The sequence below is a fragment of the Misgurnus anguillicaudatus genome, chromosome 16 (assembly GCF_027580225.2).
Source record: "Misgurnus anguillicaudatus chromosome 16, ASM2758022v2, whole genome shotgun sequence".
NCBI classification, from domain to species: domain Eukaryota; kingdom Metazoa; phylum Chordata; class Actinopteri; order Cypriniformes; family Cobitidae; genus Misgurnus; species Misgurnus anguillicaudatus.
In genome coordinates, this window is record NC_073352.2 from 33,360,362 (window position 1) to 33,379,073 (window position 18,712).

The 18,712-nt window shown below is 38.4% G+C and overlaps 3 protein-coding genes across 4 annotated transcripts in view; 1 reads left to right on the forward strand and 2 right to left on the reverse strand.

Moving 5' to 3' along the window:
- Nucleotides 1–423: 423 nt before the first annotated feature.
- On the reverse strand, nucleotides 424–1,525 carry trmt112 (tRNA methyltransferase activator subunit 11-2). Of its 2 annotated transcripts, none has more exons than XM_055178900.2 (4): nucleotides 1,298–1,525; nucleotides 1,064–1,177; nucleotides 882–974; nucleotides 424–755 (listed from the first exon to the last, which is right to left on the reverse strand). In XM_055178900.2, the coding sequence occupies exons 1-4, from the start codon at nucleotides 1,370–1,372 to the stop codon at nucleotides 657–659; spliced, it is 381 nt and encodes a 126-aa protein (XP_055034875.1). In that variant the 5' UTR covers nucleotides 1,373–1,525; the 3' UTR covers nucleotides 424–656. The 2 variants fall into 2 exon arrangements, with proteins under 2 accessions (XP_055034875.1, XP_055034876.1); XM_055178901.2 differs by having other exon boundaries at nucleotides 1,076–1,177; nucleotides 1,298–1,524.
- Nucleotides 1,526–1,654: 129 nt separating this feature from the next.
- On the forward strand, nucleotides 1,655–9,377 carry LOC129422787 (uncharacterized). Its single transcript, XM_055178890.2, has 9 exons — nucleotides 1,655–2,116; nucleotides 2,605–2,776; nucleotides 2,865–4,172; nucleotides 4,253–4,392; nucleotides 5,210–5,411; nucleotides 7,302–7,406; nucleotides 7,993–8,177; nucleotides 8,249–8,390; nucleotides 8,491–9,377. Exons 1-9 carry the CDS (start codon nucleotides 2,102–2,104, stop codon nucleotides 9,096–9,098), a joined length of 2,877 nt encoding a protein of 958 aa, XP_055034865.2. The 5' UTR covers nucleotides 1,655–2,101; the 3' UTR covers nucleotides 9,099–9,377.
- The window catches only part of atg2a (autophagy related 2A), a 35,204-nt gene continuing 25,866 nt past the window's right edge, over nucleotides 9,375–18,712 (reverse strand). Inside the window, exons 31-42 of the mRNA XM_073854533.1 lie at nucleotides 18,444–18,673; nucleotides 18,229–18,364; nucleotides 17,228–17,434; nucleotides 16,885–16,986; nucleotides 16,695–16,784; nucleotides 13,352–13,500; nucleotides 13,199–13,268; nucleotides 12,495–12,577; nucleotides 12,236–12,357; nucleotides 12,005–12,159; nucleotides 11,767–11,919; nucleotides 9,375–11,647 (exon numbers count right to left, since the gene is read on the reverse strand). Of these exons, the coding sequence (XP_073710634.1) occupies nucleotides 11,411–11,647; nucleotides 11,767–11,919; nucleotides 12,005–12,159; nucleotides 12,236–12,357; nucleotides 12,495–12,577; nucleotides 13,199–13,268; nucleotides 13,352–13,500; nucleotides 16,695–16,784; nucleotides 16,885–16,986; nucleotides 17,228–17,434; nucleotides 18,229–18,364; nucleotides 18,444–18,673 (1,734 nt within the window). The 3' untranslated portion in view covers nucleotides 9,375–11,410. The remainder of the gene's footprint in view (nucleotides 11,648–11,766; nucleotides 11,920–12,004; nucleotides 12,160–12,235; nucleotides 12,358–12,494; nucleotides 12,578–13,198; nucleotides 13,269–13,351; nucleotides 13,501–16,694; nucleotides 16,785–16,884; nucleotides 16,987–17,227; nucleotides 17,435–18,228; nucleotides 18,365–18,443; nucleotides 18,674–18,712) is intronic.

Consider the following 18,712-nt stretch of genomic DNA (forward strand, 5'->3'; position numbering starts at 1 on the left):
ATAAAATACATTAATTTATCATGAATTCTGTGTAATTAAACCTAACAAATGAGGCTACTAAACAAAACCACTACTTTTTTTGTATAATTTAATATGTTTTTTTATTAAAATGTTGAGTTTTCGAACTGTTTTTGTCATAAATTTTCTTTGGGGGGCAAAAGGAAAAGGAATGCACCATACACAAGGGGTCGCACGCTGAAAAACTTTGAAAACCACTGATCTAGATAACATAATATAATATTATAAAATAATATTTTTACAACATAATGAAAAGACCAAATGTATTAGAGTTCATATCTAAATTTTATATAAGTGTTTTCTTTGAATGAGTACATTATGCCTGCCATTTGTAATCTTTAAGAAGTACTGAGATTTCCGTTTAAATGGTGACCACAACTTGATTGAAAGACATCTGATAAAGAATAACTAAATCAATACAAATTTATTTAATATGGTACAGAATAGAATGGCAATTCGGAGGAGAAACAAATACAAACAAAAACATTAGTTGAATCCACACACTCGTGGATTGTGTTCAAATATTGTAATCTTTTTTAATAACACAAAATGGCATCCAAGAAACGTTCAGGTCCAGTACACAGTATAGACATTTTGTCTGGGATGCTGTAGGAATTTGATAACAGCGGCATCACCTTTCACTCATCTTCGTTGAGTAACATGTTAGGAACACCTTTGGAGATGGGAAACTCTCTTCCAGACTCAGGACACTGTAAACATCCCTCTATAACCTCAACCTGAAAGTAGACGACACAATTATTAGCACTATTTAAACACTTTAAAAAACAAATGGCATGAAACTAGTTTTGTTCCCCTATTTTTTTTTCATGGAAAATGGCCTTGCAGGATTACTGCTTCCTCACCTCCATCAGAATTCTGTGAACTTTGCGCAGAAAATCGTCATCGTTTTCATAGTTTGGTATGAGCGTGCTGGGAAGGTCTTGCGAATGTCCAAGCTGTTAATAAACATTCAAAGCATCTATGCTGACAAATTCTGTAACTCCAGATACACAAACACGTAGTAAATAAATGTATGATTGAATACCTGCAGACTCACCCCTTCTGCTGCCTGGATCAAGGCATTCCACTCCAGCTTTGGTATCATCCGGGTCACAAATTGAGGATTAAACTCAACTTCATTCACTTTCACCTCTGTAGCCTTCACACAAATATGATCAAAGACAACAACAATAAAGAGAGTCATCGTTTAAATGCCGATTCATACTAAACGTTGCTGGGTAATTTTAAGTGGACTTGATTAAAGAGTTTTCAAGCTTACCTTAATGATAAGCGGGTATCCTTTAGTTACGCCTTTTACGTGTGACGTTAACATGTTATGTGTTAACAGCTTCATTTTGACAGTCAGTGGGTATATATTTCTGCTACAGATTACACGTGTTTAGTTACAGAAGTACAAAATGAACTAAAAAAACACGCATAATAACCACATGCGTCTGAAGGGATGACTGAGTGCAACGGCGAAAATAAGTACGGCGAGAAACAATACAGTCATTTTTGGTTCCGCCTGAGGAACAATTTTAAAGTGCATTTTTGACAACAACAATAACACTAACGTTAACAGTAATTAAAAGATGAAACAATTATATTTATATTGTAACTATCAAATGCATTCTCCCTAGCATTATACATGGAAATCAACCATTATTAATTAAAAACGATATATCTTGTTGTTATTTTTTTAAGAGACAACTTTCAGCCCAGAAATAATTTTTTTCGAGTTTTATTCAGTGAACATAAATATGTCAAAGGCCGTTTTTCAATCCAAATGCTGCAGCCTGCGGAGGTCGCATATGCAGGCTGGATACGTAATCAAGCCTGGTTTATTTAAGTTAACTGAGAATTACATTCGCAAGTCATAAGCATATGACAACAATTTACGATTAACCGAGAATAATAGTTACGTTTATAATAGTTAATATTTTAAAATACGACAGTCTTGATGACGAATGCAGCCTAGATATGCGGACCTCCAGCGCCAGCGGATCTGTGAAGAAGTCGCAGAGACATGACGTCACAGCAGTTTCCGGACAGCAGCACAGGACCGCAGTTTAGAAAATGAACAATGGCAGAAAGCGTGGTAAGTTGTTTTTGTAATGTTTATTTTGTCCGCAATGAATCGGTTCAAATTGGGCTTTTAACTGTAGACAAGTTTTCGTTAATCTTACGCTAATATGAATGAGATATCTTGGTTTGATAACGGCTGCACTCGTCACTGTAAGCCTACCTTTACGAACTTATAACCAACTTTCATTTTTTTTCAATTATTTTTGCATTCTGTGTTATTAATTATGTATTTGGTTGATAACCTAACATAAGCTATTTAAAGAAAATACTGTAGGTCAAATGTACCTCACAAGTGGATCTAGTCACGTGACTTATGTCTATTATAATATAACGCCCACAGTAATATAGGTTCAATTGGCATTATGAAAGTTTTATTAATGGTTTTCTTTACATCAACGGCTGTAAGTAGTGTAGCCTACAACACTGTACTACATTGTATTGCGTTTTATGCTCCCAAAGTTCCCAAAACTAAGCAATGTTTCTCAATGTTTCCCTTTTTAGACGCATGTTACGATTCAGCGAGGGAGAAAAATCCTTAAGTTGGAAAAATGCAAAGACTGTTGCAGCAGCTTCCACTGCCCTTTCTGCAAGTCCAGCGTCTTCAAGCCAGCAAAACTGGCTAAATTAAAATCGCATCTCAAATGTCACTATAAAAAAGCAATTACTCACGGTGGTATGAACAACACTAGCCGATTAAATATTAGCTGTCCAAACATACTGTGTCACAATAAATGACTAAAATGTCATTTTTTTTCTTTTAGACTTCACCATTCACAGATGTGGACTGGGCTGTAGAACGACACTCCATTATCACTGCGTGTTCTGCACGACTACGGTCCTGAGGAAAGAAGATTTTCAAAACCATTTGGAAGTCTGTAAACACAAACTGCATCTTCCATCAGCCACGGAAAAAGCTGTGACATCTCCAAAAACCAAAGAAACGTCAGTAACCTCTACAGCAATAGTGACCGCTCCAGATGTCCAACAAACACCCTCCACCTACAGTTCAAATGATACTTCAGTAAACATCAATACAGACACAGAGTCCTCCAACAAGGTGTTCTCGAACAAGGTTCGCGTCCGACCCGTTGTCAAGACAGAATGCCCGATTTGCAATGCCCTAATGAATAAATGCAACCTACAGAAACATATTGACCGCAAACACACCAATGACCCGATAAAAGACCTAAACGCCACATTTCACCTCACCAGCCAGTGTATTGATAACACGAACGGCATATTTGCCGTTTTAAAAATCGCAAACGGTCGTTGCGTGCCACTCCACGTACAGTACAAAACATGGGGAGAAAATCACAGAGTCATCTGTGAATCCAACGAGTGTCAGGTAAACCTGGAACTTGCTCAGAGTAGCGGCTTACCGCCGCGCCAATGCAAGCACATTACGTCTGTGACCTACTGCCGGTCTTCTGCCGAACAGGTCTCGCTTACAGAAGAAACTTTAACAGAGATGGCGAGAGCGAAGTGGTTGAGCGAGGAAACCGAAAAGATGTGTCTCGCTCACCAGCGGCTTGCTGAAAGCAACTGCGTGCCGCTTTCTGTTCACGTTACAATTGGGGCCCTGCAAACCAAGAAATGCGTTTCGGTTTTCGAGTCCCACCACATTTTGGGCCGTGTCATGGTGGTTTATAAGACAAAATTGAACAAGTGGTACTGCCCCTGCGCAAAAAAGCGACAGTCATGCATTCACAGATACATCGCCCACTGGCACCTGTTTCAGACCCATCCTGAGCTGTTTCGGCCACTCATTAGCACTGAAGAAGCGCTATCCGAAGACCAACATGACTATCCAGAAGAGATGGATGACTATACCGTGTATCCCCCAAAGGAACATGAACTCAAAAACATGGTAGATTACATTTTTCAAAACAAGAAGATACCTGCCAACCTACCGTACGATATCTGCGTGCCATCGACAGAGAGGAGCCACCCAAGATCGCTTTGGCCAAATGAAATTATATGTCAGAGATGTCCGGATGCCGTTCCCCTTAGTGACCCTATCCTGATAACACAGACTGCAAAAATACTCACCAACTGGTGCATTATTGAAGGTAGGGTATTGATTTATCAAGATGCTTGTGTGCTATTCGGCTATGATGTCATGAAAGGCAATGATTCTTTTAAATGTTAGATGTTGCCACCTACTATAAGCAGTGTCCAGAGTGTGAAATGTGTTACCGGTACCAGGAATGGAAAGATGGCCTCCATAACTTCAACGATGACATCATCCTCGACATCCCCTTATGCATAACCTTGAGAAACCTCTTGCAGGTAACAACATGTAGGCTAATATCACTGTATGAACATGTTAAAGAGGACATATCATGAAAAGCTGACTTTTTTCCATGTTTAAGTGCTATAATTGGGTACACAGTGCTTGTATCAACCTAAAAAATGTGAAAAAGAACAACCCAGTCACTTTGTTTTTGTAAAACATTCTCTACAAGCATGTGAAAAAATAGGTCATTGATATTTGGCTCCCCTTGTGATGTCAGAAGGGGAGAATACAGCTCCTTAATCTGCACTATCCATTTAGTGCTAAGATCAGCTCGTTTGCATTTTAAAGGACACACCCAAAACGGCACATTTTTACAAAACGGCGATTTTAACATGACATAATAAATTATCTACATGGAACTTCACATATGTACTCTGGAGACACCAAAGATTTATTTGACATCTTTTAAAAATCTTGTGAAATGTCCCCTTTAAAGGAGCTAGTACATGGAGTCGCTCATGTCGAAATCCATTTGACTTTCTTTTGTGGTAGTTGTTTATAACAGTAAGTGGTCATCATGACTGTTTTAATCTGTTCCTCAGAAAATATAGGTTAAGGCTCTGTCCACACATGTATTTTAGTCTGGGACTAGGCTTAAGATTTGTCCGGAAAACCACCCCAAAATGTCACAGTAAAATATACAGTTTTAGTAGATTTACAATATTTTTGAGGACAATAAAATTGTACTATATTTTATATGTATGCAATGCATTTAATAAGTTTTTCCATGTAAAGCTGCTTTGAAACAATGCAGCATTATGAAAAAGCGCTATATAAATGTAAATTGAATGATACTTTATTTTCTCTTAGGTTCATACTTCAGTGAGCAGAGCGGTGGAGTTTTTGCAGCTCATGACAGGTGTGGAGTATCCACCGGCAGACGCTGTCCTGCGTGCATATTTACATTTTGAAGCTCTTACAGAGCATGAATACAAGTTCTCGTGTGTTTCCTGTGGAGATCATCCACCTGTGGTCATAATGGGTTTACAGAAAAAACCTTTGCAGGATTCAGGTAAGACAGTTCTAAATCATAAATTGAATAAAGTTTACTAGGTTTTCTGTTTTATTTTATTGATGTAGTGGGCAGTGATCCGACATATGGCGGAGACACGCTTTTGGTGATGTAAGTTCGATTCCCGGCTTGAGGTCCTGCCGAGTACCCCTCTCTCCATTCTGTGATTTTCTGTCCTCTCCTTACATACTGTGTAAAAAAAAGGCTAAAATGGCCCAAAAAACTATATATATATTTATCAGTAAGGGGATTTCTAAGTGGGCTATTGACACAAAATTTCCACCTGGGGCCTCATTTATAAAATGCTGCATAAAAAAACATCCTACATTTGATCTTACAATCATTTATCAAACATGCGTACGTGTGATTCATTAACCAAACGTACCCCTTTCAAATCTATAAATCGCAAATGAACTTGAACATCTGCGCGCAGCCGAGCAGTTTCAGATCTCCGCCTTTAAACGATCCCTAATTAATGTCATAGACATATAAAAGAGCGCTTGTCAATGTTTAAACCCAATTTCAAACACCAAGAATAGTTTATATTTCCAAAAACATGCAGCAATCAGACAAGCAAAAGTGTGTACGTCTGCTCAGACCCTGACGTGGCACTAAGCACTTTTCCACATCAAAGACCCTATGAACTTTGCCGTGGATTTTTGTGTACGCACACTTTACGATCAAATCTGTGCGTACGCATGCTTTATAAATGAGGCCCCTGATGTAGCCATCAAGCCAAATATTGAATTCATACAAAGAAATCAGAACATTTAAGTATATAAGTTGAGTCATAATAAATCAAGTGAAATGACACAGGGAATAAGTATTGACATTTTTTTATTTAATACTTTGACAAGTATTACTAATACAAGACCCATGAAAGGTTTTTCCAAAAAAAAATCCTAAAATACATGTAAAAACATTAGTGTTTCGGTGTTGAGAAATGAATTTGAACTTAATTGTTTTCTCTGCAGTACTAAAGATCAGAAAACACTGCATCTTTTTTTGACAGTGTGTGACAGTGTTTTTGACAGTGTTTTAACCATTTCAATTGTCAGTAAAAATGAAAACATCATTTTTATTAAGAATTTGTTAGAAATGTTGTTGGTAGTTGACAGAATAAAAACCAAAATGATCATTTATTTAAACACATCTATAAATAATAAATCTCGAAAAACTGAAAGGGACTATTGAAACGGTCTCTATTTTTTTGTGGCTATATATGAAGAGTCTCGTTGCAAAACGAGATAAACATTGTTTTTTTAATTGTTTAGAAATCTCGTTTTTTGGTTGTACATTCCAATTAATTTCAATTGAACTGCAGTTGGTTTGTTTTGATTTAAACCTTCATAACTTAAAAAATACAGCTAAGTAGCACCATAAAACAAAATAATAACATGATAACATGATAATAAACATGTTTTGACAAAAATAAAAAAAAATGGATTTATCTCGTTTTGCAACGAAACTCTTCATATATATATATATATAAAGCCACTATATATAGTGCTGGGCAAAGATTAATTAAGATTAATCGCACACATAATAAAAGTTATTTTTTGTGAAATATATATGTGTGTGTCTTTTAATTTATAAATAATACAGAAATCATAAAAATATATATAAATATAAATTTATACACATGTAAATGTTTCTCGAATATATACATGAATGTGTGTATTTATGTATACATAATAATTACACACAGCACAAACTTTTATTTTGTATGTGATTAATCACAATTAATCTGTGCCCAGCACTAAAATAAAACATTTCTTTATTTTCATGTAAAGCCGCTTTGCAAAATAAAAATAAATTTTACTTAAAATTAAATACTGTTAACTTATTTAGTACTTTTTTTTAACAAGTTGCCGCTTCTTATGTTTTCAGAAAATGACATTGAAGAACCTCCCGAGGATTTTAAAGGGGAGGTCAATGTGGAAATATTCTGGGAGGCTTTGTCCAAGGAGATGATTGCTCAAGGATTTGTTGCAAGTACATGCACACGTTCTAAAATTTCAAACAAAAATTAAAACAAATAATATTTAAGTATTAATATTTAAGATTCTTCAATATTTATTTATTCATTTCCTCAAGTTATTTTAAACCTGTATAAATGTCTTTGTTTTGCTAAATAAAGGAAGATCGAGCAGGACACAGGAGCACTATTGTCTTTCATAGTAGGAAAGAAAAATACTATGGAAGTCAGTGGTGCTTAAAAATGTTTTGACTCCAAACATGAACACAAAGGAAAATATTTTGAGCAAAGAAATGTATACAGTTTTGAGTGAACTATCCCTTTAAAATATCCTAATATGTATCATTGAGGTACCTTTCAGGTACAAATATGCACCATTTAGGTACAAATGTGTAATTTATGAGGGGGTACCACCCTAGTGACGGCTTTTAGGTCACTCATTTATGAAAATGTAATAAAAAAAATTTTATTAAAGAAAAGCATGTTAATTGTTCAGGTCAACTCTTAATCTCATAGTTTTATATAAACTTTTTTATAACTTCTGAGCCCCTCTGCACATGCCAAATAATTCCTTTATTTTTATTATTTTGTTGCCGTTTGCAGATGATGGTTATAATCCACTTTCAGTTCCACCATCCTTTCACTTTTGGGCTCCTTGGATTGGCAGGAACACACGGCGCTCCGACACGGTGCTAAACACAGAGTTTGAGAAAGTTCACGTTTCCAATTCTGCATCAGAGAACTTGATTTCAGAAGAACAGCTTAGAGACGAACTTTTCAAACAGAAGGTTTGTTTACATAAAAACAAGGTATATTTTGAGAAATTTATATTTTGTTAAATTCATGATCTTTTTGATAGGTTGATGTTGTTCGAAGCTTGTGCACAGACTGTGGTTTGGACTCCACTGGATCTTACAGTGAACTCCTACTGAGATTGTCAGATGACATGAAGTCTGGGGAAACTTATAAAAAAGTTTATGAGAAGATCTGGGCTCCATCCGGTGAGCGTCTTTTCTGATATACAATGTTTTGCTTTTGTTAAAAAGGAAAAATATTTTAACTATTACAATTTTTGCACACAACATTTTTTTTGTGCAATAGGAGGGTGGGGAGTGATCATGTGTCCCTGTGGGATTGTGTACAGTCTGAGAAACAATCTGCGAGCTGAAACTCCTCAAGACTTCGCCGATTTGTTACTGTCATGGAAACACATGCCAAACATCATCATTTATGAGTATGCACACGGTCTCGCCACTCACACGAATCGCAGGGCACCCGAACAGATACCCATCGCTCCATTTGAAGGATGCTTAGCGGAGCCCACTCAAGCTAATGTAGATCTGGCCAAAAGTGGGCAGTTGAACGTGTCGCTACCGTGGTTGCAGAGCAAGGCGGCTGTTGCAGATGTTTACGAACATCCCGTTACAGGATCTTCTGATCGTTATGTGCTGTATGACAAGATTCATGAAGGTAATCACAAGGACATTAGAGATGTTTTAAGGAACGTTACATCAGTCCCTCAGCTTGCCGGAAAAGTAAACAGCCGGATCGTAAAGCAGCTGTTTACCGAGATGAATAAAAACAATTACTTTTTGAGGACGTCTTCACCATCAACACAGCTGTTTCAAATGAGGAACATCATTCATCATTATAATAAACACAAGAATAGCAAAGTGATTGACCAAACACAGACCTGTCAATCTAAGTGACGTTTAAAGTTATCTGTACATAAATTTTTTGTTTGACTGCCCAAGTTAAATGTGTACAATTGAATTTTTATTTTTTATTATTGAACGTTAAATTCAGTTCATTAAAAAAGCATTGTTACCTTAATGCGACAGTTCATAACTTCATGTTATTTTACGTTCACATGCTGTTATCATGTGTTTATTTTTTAAATATAAGGTGAACACAACTTTGTCTTCGTCCTGGCACTGTTATGCATCCAGTTGCACATCCAAAAAATAAAGTCATGGTACAAAATGTAATTTCTTAAATGTTTTTCTAATGCACAATTTTATTTTTTGTATTAATTTGTTTACGCATTGTCTTGGTACTATACAGGTATTTCTTACAGCGTGTGATATTGTAATTACAGACGTAATAAATGTACACTGGTAGCCACAAATCACACAGGCAACCAGTCACAACCATCAATACACAAACATGCATGTTCTTACACACTCACTCCGAACACACGCTGTACACATAAACTCACAAAATACCCAAAACTCACATCCCGCATACATTATACAATTAATGAAGAGAGAGAGAGAGAAAGGGCATCGAATGCTCAACATCACTTTTACATTTCATAAGCCAGAAATACAAAATAAAAATAAAAACAAGGCGGCAATTATGAAATGAAAGCAAGCTGTTTGGTTTGGGGGTAAATTTCTAAATAAAGGGTAAAGCGCACAAAATTAGTCAGAAACATGTCAGGGTCGATTAAGAGTTTTGCTTAAAGGAAAACACCACCGTTTTTCAATATTTTACTATGTTATCACCGCAACCAAGACACATTAATACATACCTCTCTTCATTCAATGCGTGCACCCAATCACTGCACAGCACGTCGTAAATGTGCCAGCACCCAGCCCAGCCCCACCCACTCCCCAGGATCCAAACAGGAATGAACCCAGAAGCCACCAAACACCTCCATGTTTTCTCGATTTAAAGACTGTTACATGAGTAGTTACACGAGTAAGTATGGTGGCACAAAATAAAACGTGGCGGATAAAAAATGAGAACTATATTGTAGGCCGAAGAGCACTTAGTTTGCAGCACGTTGACCTCGGCACGCAGTAACATCATCACTCCTGACTACTACTCCTTTCGCTCAAACTTCTTTCAATATTACTGTCTTTAAATAGGGAAAACATGGAAGTGTTTGGTGGCTTCCAAACTCATCCCTGCCTGGATCCCAAGGAACGAACGGGGCAAGGCCAAACGCCAACACATTCACAACACGCTGCACAAAGACCAAGTGCACGCACTAAACAAAGAGAGGCATGCATCAACATGTCCAAATTGAGGCAAGAACACAGTAAAACATTGAAAAACAGTGGAGTTTTCCTTTAAAACAAAACCTATTTTGGGAAAAAGTCAAGCACATTTGATAAATGCCAAAAATGTTGCACTGCCTTTTGCTTGACTACTAATAAAAAAATGATTGCAATCCAGTAACTTTATTTTTTACAATAATAGGCTATAGCAAAACAAATCACTGTATTACAGTATAACTAAATCTGTATTGAAAACAGTTCAAGGTAAAATGCTTAAAAGCATTTATAGAGGTGATATGTTTTTGTCATTTAACTAATGTAACATTGCAAATTTTGCATCTTTAATTTTCTATAATGTTTTCTTTGATTTTGGGTATATTTGTCAGACATGTTTTCATAAGGAAAAAATGCATTCTGAAACATAGTAAGTTACAAATAAAAATGGTCTTCCCTTACTAATAAAGACAGAAAGAGTTAAACACAGAGAGAGAGAGAGACATTTAAAGTGTTTATGTCAATATATTATGGCACTAGGACACCAGGAAAATCGACTGTGCTTAAAAACACAATCAGAGGTCAAAGAATCACTCACAAAATTTAGTAAGGCCACCAGAATATAGTCACATAATGAGCGTTTACCTAAATCAGAAATTTGTTAAACTAAGTTTGTAATACTTTATAGGGGAAATATTGATTCAACCCAATGCTGAATGAGTAGGGAAAACATCTGCTCTTGAGCTCACAGGTTGCAAACCGATATGATTGCATACTTCTTTATACACATACGTCAAGATGAAGACGAACTGCACTCGGCTGTATGGAGAGCTCAGCTTCTTGCAAAGTGCAAAACGAATTTGCATTGCACAAGACAAAGTGTGCAACCGTGTGGAAGCGATTAAAAAATGCCAAGTTTGTCGTCCTATGTTTTTGCATGGTGCTCACAGATAAACTCACATTCGTACTTCATTTCAACATTCACGCTAACAAAAATCTGACGACTTTAGTCCACGTCAATCTCATTCTTGCCCGTCTTCTGTGCGCCATTTTAAGAAGTCCTCTTTCCGGGCGTCCGGTTTAATTTGGTTCCGCATGCCTCCGAGCAAGTTGGAAGTGGCCTCCGAGGCAACTATAAGGGGGCGGACGACCGTGGGCGGGATTTGGCGCAAAACCCCGCCCACTGCTCCGGGAAGACCTTTCTGCTCGTGCCCGCGAGATGCCACATCGCACAGGGTGTGAGCTGTGTCCATCACTCCCTGTGAAACACAATATGATGTTTATTTTACTTATCGTAACTGATAAAGCTGTAATAGAGAACTGTTACATAATATATATATATATAAACAATAAAGAATTCATAAAAATAAAGACTTACTTCTCTGACGGTGTCATAGGCCTTGGCCACACCCTCTCTGAGATCAGCTGGTTGAGGGGTGCGCCTGGGACGCGTGGTGGGCCGTCCCTCTGTAATGTAACGTGTCAGAGGAGGAGTGGGAGATAAGATGTCATACACGGTCTCAGCGGTGGCCTGGAAACAGAAAGATATGGCACGTAAATTAATTCTATTTACAGTTCTTGTGTATCATGTCGTTATTATTTGCCTGTGCACGCACCTGAATCGCCTGCACAAGTCTGTTGCTGAGCTCCAGGGCCGCAGAGGCTGTGGAGGTGCCGAATGATGCTGCCCCCCTCTGGAGCCCTCGAATAATGCGCCCATCCTTCCTGTACTGTTCAATGGGCATCCAGAAGAGATCTCGTACGCCGTGAACTACAACGTGAAAAGTCATTTAAATATAAGCATGCACCTACAGTACACTACAGAACTGCAAAATACATGTACTCACAAAGCTGTACGACAGAATGCATGGGTCCGACACCTCCCAAAATCCCCGGCAGCTGGTTCTTCCTGATGTCGGCAAGCCATTCGTTCACAGCGTATTGAATCACCTTATCAACACCCAGCAGCCTGAGACAAGACACGTCGTGTGGATTTAATGGAAGTGAACATTTGGCTATGCGAGACTAGCTGGTGTATAACATTAATGCAGACAAGGTGTAACTTAAAAATGAATAAATTAAAGAGAACGGGAGATGATTTAATACCCATGTCTGCAACATAATCTCTTCAGCTTTAATTCAGAGCAGTTCAGCTGAGCCAGACCAATCAGAATGCCCGCAAATGTTCCCTATGGAAAAAAAACAGATGATATCTAAAGATCCATCAATCTTTTAAAGATCCTTCTAGATTAGTTTTAGTTCATGTGTGCATGCTGTTAAAGGGCACCTATTATGCAAAATCCACTTTTACAAAATGTTTGGACATAAACGTGTTAGCAGGGTGTGATCAACAACCCTACAAAGAAAAAAAAAATAATTTTTAATCCCCATTAAACCAAAGTGGTTTCATTAGACATGCCGTTCTGATTCTCTTGTTAATGTGATGTCACACTGATAAAGCCTCGCCCGCAGCCACTGACTGACTGGTTCATTTTATCCAAAAGCATTACTAAATGTGTTTGTTAGCACGTTGTAACCCTAAGCAGCTAAGTATACTATTTCCCCAGACTGTATTCACAGAAATCAGACCTATTTGAACTAAAAGCGCTCACTGTCTATTGGTAAGGGAGTATGGAGCTGATTTGCATTTAAAGGGACACACATGAAAACTTCTACTCAAAAAGGAGCATTTCGGACATGCTAAATTTTTTTGGGTATTTTTAGGCACACCTGAGACTTATATTATATCTAGTAAAAAACTGGCATTTCATAACTCAATACAGGAACTACACAATAATATGATCTCCGACCTGCTCGATGACCACATGCTTTCCTTGATAGTCCAGCCAGATGGGGACTTCAGATGTGAATCGGAACTCCCTAAAGAAGAAAGAGAACGTTACTGATAATGGACCAAAGAGGTCCTGTTGCACATTGCAATGCGATTTGGTGTCTGTCTTTACCTAAAGTAGATTGGTTGGTCAGAAGATGAGGAGGAGCCAGCCGAAGAGGAGCTCTGCTCACTAAAGGTCGTTTCTACGGAGGCTGCGAGATCGGGACCCAATGCAGAGGCAGGATCTGTGTCGTCCGGATGCTTCAGAGAAGCGTCAGTCTTAACTGGAAAAAGAAACGAGCGAAAGAGATGTAGTGGTCAGAATTTGGACACTGAATGTCGTCTTTGAAACTAAACCAGGATTCACCAAAAGACTAAAACGGTGAAATAAAATGTAATAGTCAGCTGTTAGGTTCAAAAATACTCACTTATATTAAAGGAAATTAAATCTTTATTAACCACTTTGTTTGCCAGATCCGCATAACAAAACCAACCCAATGGCCATTCAAAATTAGTCCAAAAGCATCCCAATGACTATATTTAGTGAATCCTTTCATCTCTAACTTGCAGAAAAATGCATGAAATACCATTGAACCACCCCTTTAAATATAAGCGCACAGCTCAGGCTGTATGAAATGGATTCGTGTCCGCGCTGTCTAACAGTGGTGTGGGAGCATGTAATCGAAATATGAAGAACGAAATTCGTTCACAATGAATGTCATTATCGATTTTTTAATTAGTTGTTGCAGCCCTAGACTAAAGCAATGGTAGTCATGTCAAATAATCAGGATTAAGCCCAATTTATATTGTACTTCCACATCGAGGTAGCTGCATGCATACCCTACGCCATACCCTGACGCGTCGCGTACCTCCCCAAAAATATAACAACACATCATTCTATGCGGACCGCAAGCACTGTGATTGGTTTGCTAGAAACCCCTTCCTCAGGTAAAAAATTTGCGACATACAGCTTCGCTTTTCCTCATGTGACCCTGGCCCACAAAACAAGGGTCACATATGAGGAAAAGCGATGCTATGAAATTCATAAAAAAATTTATATAAGTGTACATTTTTTTGAAATTGAGATTTATAAATCATATGAAAGCTGAAAAACAAGCTTTCCATTGTTGTGTAGTTTGTTAGGATAGGATAATATCAAGATAACACTTTTGGAAATCTAGAATAAGAGGGTGCAAAAAAATAAAATAAATATAATCACCTTTAAAGTTGTCCAAATTAAGTCCTTAGCTACCCACATTACCAATGATAAATACACTTTTGATATATTTACATTGGGAAATATACAGTTCAAAATATCTTGATGGAATATGATCTTTACTAAATATCCTAATGATTTTTGGCATAAAAAAATTCATAATTTAAATATACCCATTTGACTTAAGACTGGTTTTGTGGTCCAGGCTCACGTATGCTTTTCTGCTTGCGACAGTAAAAAGTGATATTTGACAAATCGGATTGTAACAAGAGTCTATATGCCGCCATTACTGGGGTGTGACGATCACAAAACTCACAGTTCAGGTCACATTACGGTTTTGAGGCACGGATTGGATCATTTTTTGGATTAGCAAAAAAAAGTAGTGGGAAAATCTAATAACAAATAAAGAAATAACATCTATTAAAAAAAGGACAAAATTGCACATTAAGTAAAGTCTAAAATTAGCAGTAGGTACAATCAAATCAAATGAATCATAAAACTGTCTTTATTGTATAAATTAAATATAATTAGTATTTTTTTCGAGCTACAGAAGTGATTTTCTCCTTGTCTTGGGCTGTTTGATTAACATTAATGACACAGACTTAAGTAGGTTAATTGAGGTTACCGTCTCTTCACAGTTCTGCTTATCTTAACTCTTTCACCGTCCTTGACGAGATATCTCGTCAATTAAGAGAAAACGCTTCCCCCGCCAATGACGAGATTTTCCGTCTTTCCGCAATACCGCTATTATCCACCAGGTGGCGCACTTCCACAACTTATACAACCCGGAAGTTGCGCGTCACGTGAAAGAGAAAGAACTCCGTGTATGTTTTAAAGATCGCTCTGCATCTGATCTCTATCAAAAGTCCTTCGCAAAAATTGAATTATCTCAGCTTTTTGCTCAAAATTGGGTGTTTTTGAAGAAACCTACCCATGTTTGAAATGTGATTACAAGAGAACTAATAAAGGTAGGATGAAACGTTTTTTTTGTTTGAAAGCAGAGGGTCTGTTCTTTCATCTGATATATTGTTTGTTTATATAAGAAGAACATTTTCTGGAAGGCATTAAACTTTTGTGAAAATCATGAAAAATGCTGGCGCTGGCTGGCAACTTTTTTAAAAACGCTGGCGGGGAAAAAGTTAATCTATACATACACTTAAGACATAAACAAATGTTTTTATTAGAAAAAGAATATTGTGGAGATCATTTTGTTTATATGTGCCCTGTCAAGAACAGAAAGATTTTATGTTCGCTTGCTCTTTGAAACGCGTCTCTCCATGTGTACACTTTTGAGTGCCCTTAAACCCCTGCGCACACACAGACGGTGGGCGAATTTTAAACAGCGCAGCATAAACAGTGGCTTCACATAAAAACTTTAATCTTCGAAGGGCATAGGGATGATCATGTCTGACTGGAGCAGGAGCGGACACATTCAACCATATGCGCATTTGTGCGTAAACTGCTCACTTTAACGCCTTTTTTTTGCGGTTAAATTGTTTAAATTCACTTTAACGTTAAGTTTGCGTATTAATCCGTGAATCGCATGCCAGCCAAACCGTGGTTCGTGATCCATACCAACTGCAATCCATCAAAGCACCACTGCTGAGGCTTCTTCAACAACATACACAACAATTGTATAGTACTGCGTAGAGGGTACGGCGCAGGTCTGACGTAGAAGTATAAATCAGGCTTTAGATTAAAAAATTGTAATAACTAAGGGCCAAGGCGTAGGGATACATAGCCCTTGAAACGAAGTGTGATAAGGACCACACTTGAAAGAGAGGGGTAAACGTTAACGTAGGAATTTCTCAGGAGAGCCGACATCAAGAGTCGAACTGTCAAGGAGTCGCACAAATGAAAGTAACGTTATTTTCTGCAGTTTAATTGAGATTATATGACACACATGTTTTATGATACTTTTAATAAAATGTTCAAGCTGTTTTAATTGTAATGTTTTTGTTTTGAATCGCTAGTTAAGGCGCTAGCTAGCAGCTAAGTTACGCGCTATTTGTTGAGCTCCGCTCAGGCAATCGATACCACAACCTGAGACAACGGCATCTTCTTTGTTTGTCAACGCTTCTCTGTTTACGTAGCAGCCGGTTAGCGGCAAGGGAAAGTGACACAAACGATAATCGAGTGGTGTCTCATTTTTTAGACGAACGATCTGTCTTACCCCTTTCCCCTTTACTCGGTTTCGAGGGGCAAGGGGAAGACGAAGACAAAGGGGAAGGGGTAAGACAGAGAAATGAGATTGGCCCTTAACCTCAGCCGCAGGGTCGACCGGTAGGTACGGATTAACTCCTGCCGCCAAGGTACTGAAAAAGTCCTTTAGGAAGAAAAGTGCATCCTGAAAAATAAAAACAAATGATGCATGATGTGCACTGGAGTCTTTTAACCTTAAAGTTGCAGAATAATAAAGATATGATGTCATATAGATGATAACGTACCTGGTCTATATTGAGTCGCAGTGGTAACAGACTCACTCTCAGACAACATTCTGGACCGCCCAGACCCGATTCAGGCATCACCTGTAGTGCTTTGATAGTGAGCTACAGCACAAAACAACACAAACAGAGACAAATTTTTAAAGGAAAAAACAACCAATTCCCTTACAGGGATTAATAAAGTGGGTAAAGTCAGTGAGTATGTATCCATCAATCCATATGACTACATAAGTACCTGATATCACATAATAATGGGTTAAAACATGTCAAGAGCGTAATTCATTATGCAAAAGGGAGCGTAATGTTGATTATCGTAAACAGTCAGTTTTAGCACAGTAAACCTTACCATGTTGGAGTGGGCTCTGCGCGGCATGCTCTCGCTGGTGTACAGGTACAGGAACTTGTTGATTTGAGAGGAAGCCAGTCGGTCTCTCACCTCCAGCTCCTGTACAATAAACACCTGACGGGAAATAGGCTGCTCTCCAAGCCCCGCCCCCTCTGCGTCCTGCCCCGAGGGCGACAGCACTGGGTACGTCTCATGTTGAAAACTGACCTGGAGATCACAGGAAGTGGTTACAGCTACTGCTGAGTGAAACAAACAGGGTTCCCACACCTTAGTTAACTTCAAATTTAAGGACCTTTCAAAGACTTTCCAGGTCCAATACCCTTAAATTCAAGAACTAAATGTGGGGACACATTTCAAGTAAGAGCAAGGTTACATCGTATTACCTTTTAAGATACATTGTTACAGTTCCCTTTTGAGGGAACTCGCGCTGCGTCACTACGGTGACACTTTGGGGACGCCTCCAGGGGTAAGTGCGTCTGAATGTGTATATCAAATTTAACCAATGGTGAGGCTTAACCACAAAGACAGGGTGATGCGGGAGCAAGGAAGTATATCGCTATCTGAAATATTGCCAAAGACGGCGTTACAGGGACACAGGAAGTATGGCAAGGGAGACGCAGCGTCTTATTCCCTTCTCATTGAACAACAGTTACATACGTAACCCGAGACGTTTTCATGTGTCGAACACAACTATGCAAAAAAGCATTTTGGTATGAATCAACATTCACATACAGAAGATATAAACATTTAAAGCGAACAGTTTAGCACGTCAAGAATTTTTATGATATTATCCTAAACTAGGACAATAATATGGATTTTTTTCCAGTAAACTTCTTGCATAAAATAGATTCAAGCACTTTCAATGACCTGTATCTATGTATGTATATGTTCAAAAACTTCCCAGGGCCTTGAATTCCCCCCCAGATTTTACAAACTTTCAAGGATTTCAAGGACCTGTGGGAACCCTGAACAAAGTTTACCATCCAACACACTCGTTTTACCTTGGTGAGTTGTATCTCCATGAGCAGCGTGTGCTGCCTGCCACTTCCTCCAACCCAGCGCCAAGAATTTTGGGGCCGCGAAGGTCCAACTGAACGAGAAGGGGATCCGCGTGCGCCGGGAGCCGCTGCTCGAACCCTGAAAAACGTAAACATCTCAAGGCTTTGTAGCTTGCGTGTATCTTGTGATTTCTGTGAGACTTTGATCTCAAACCTACTTATGACTGTGCTGTGCGTGAGCGGAGCTGGGTTTGCCCCCGAAATCTTTCCCACCGTACAGGTGCCATATAATGGATACTTCTCGGAGCACGATTCTATTCTGAGGCACTGGAAACCGGACCGGAGCACGCAGAAGGTCCGAACTGCCTCGTGGTCGTGAGAAATACCCATCACGCACCTTTATAGGGTCCTGAGACAGCAACGTCACCACAGGCTCACCATCTCGAGGCTGTCAGAGGAGTTAGCATTATATTTTTTAAAAATTGTA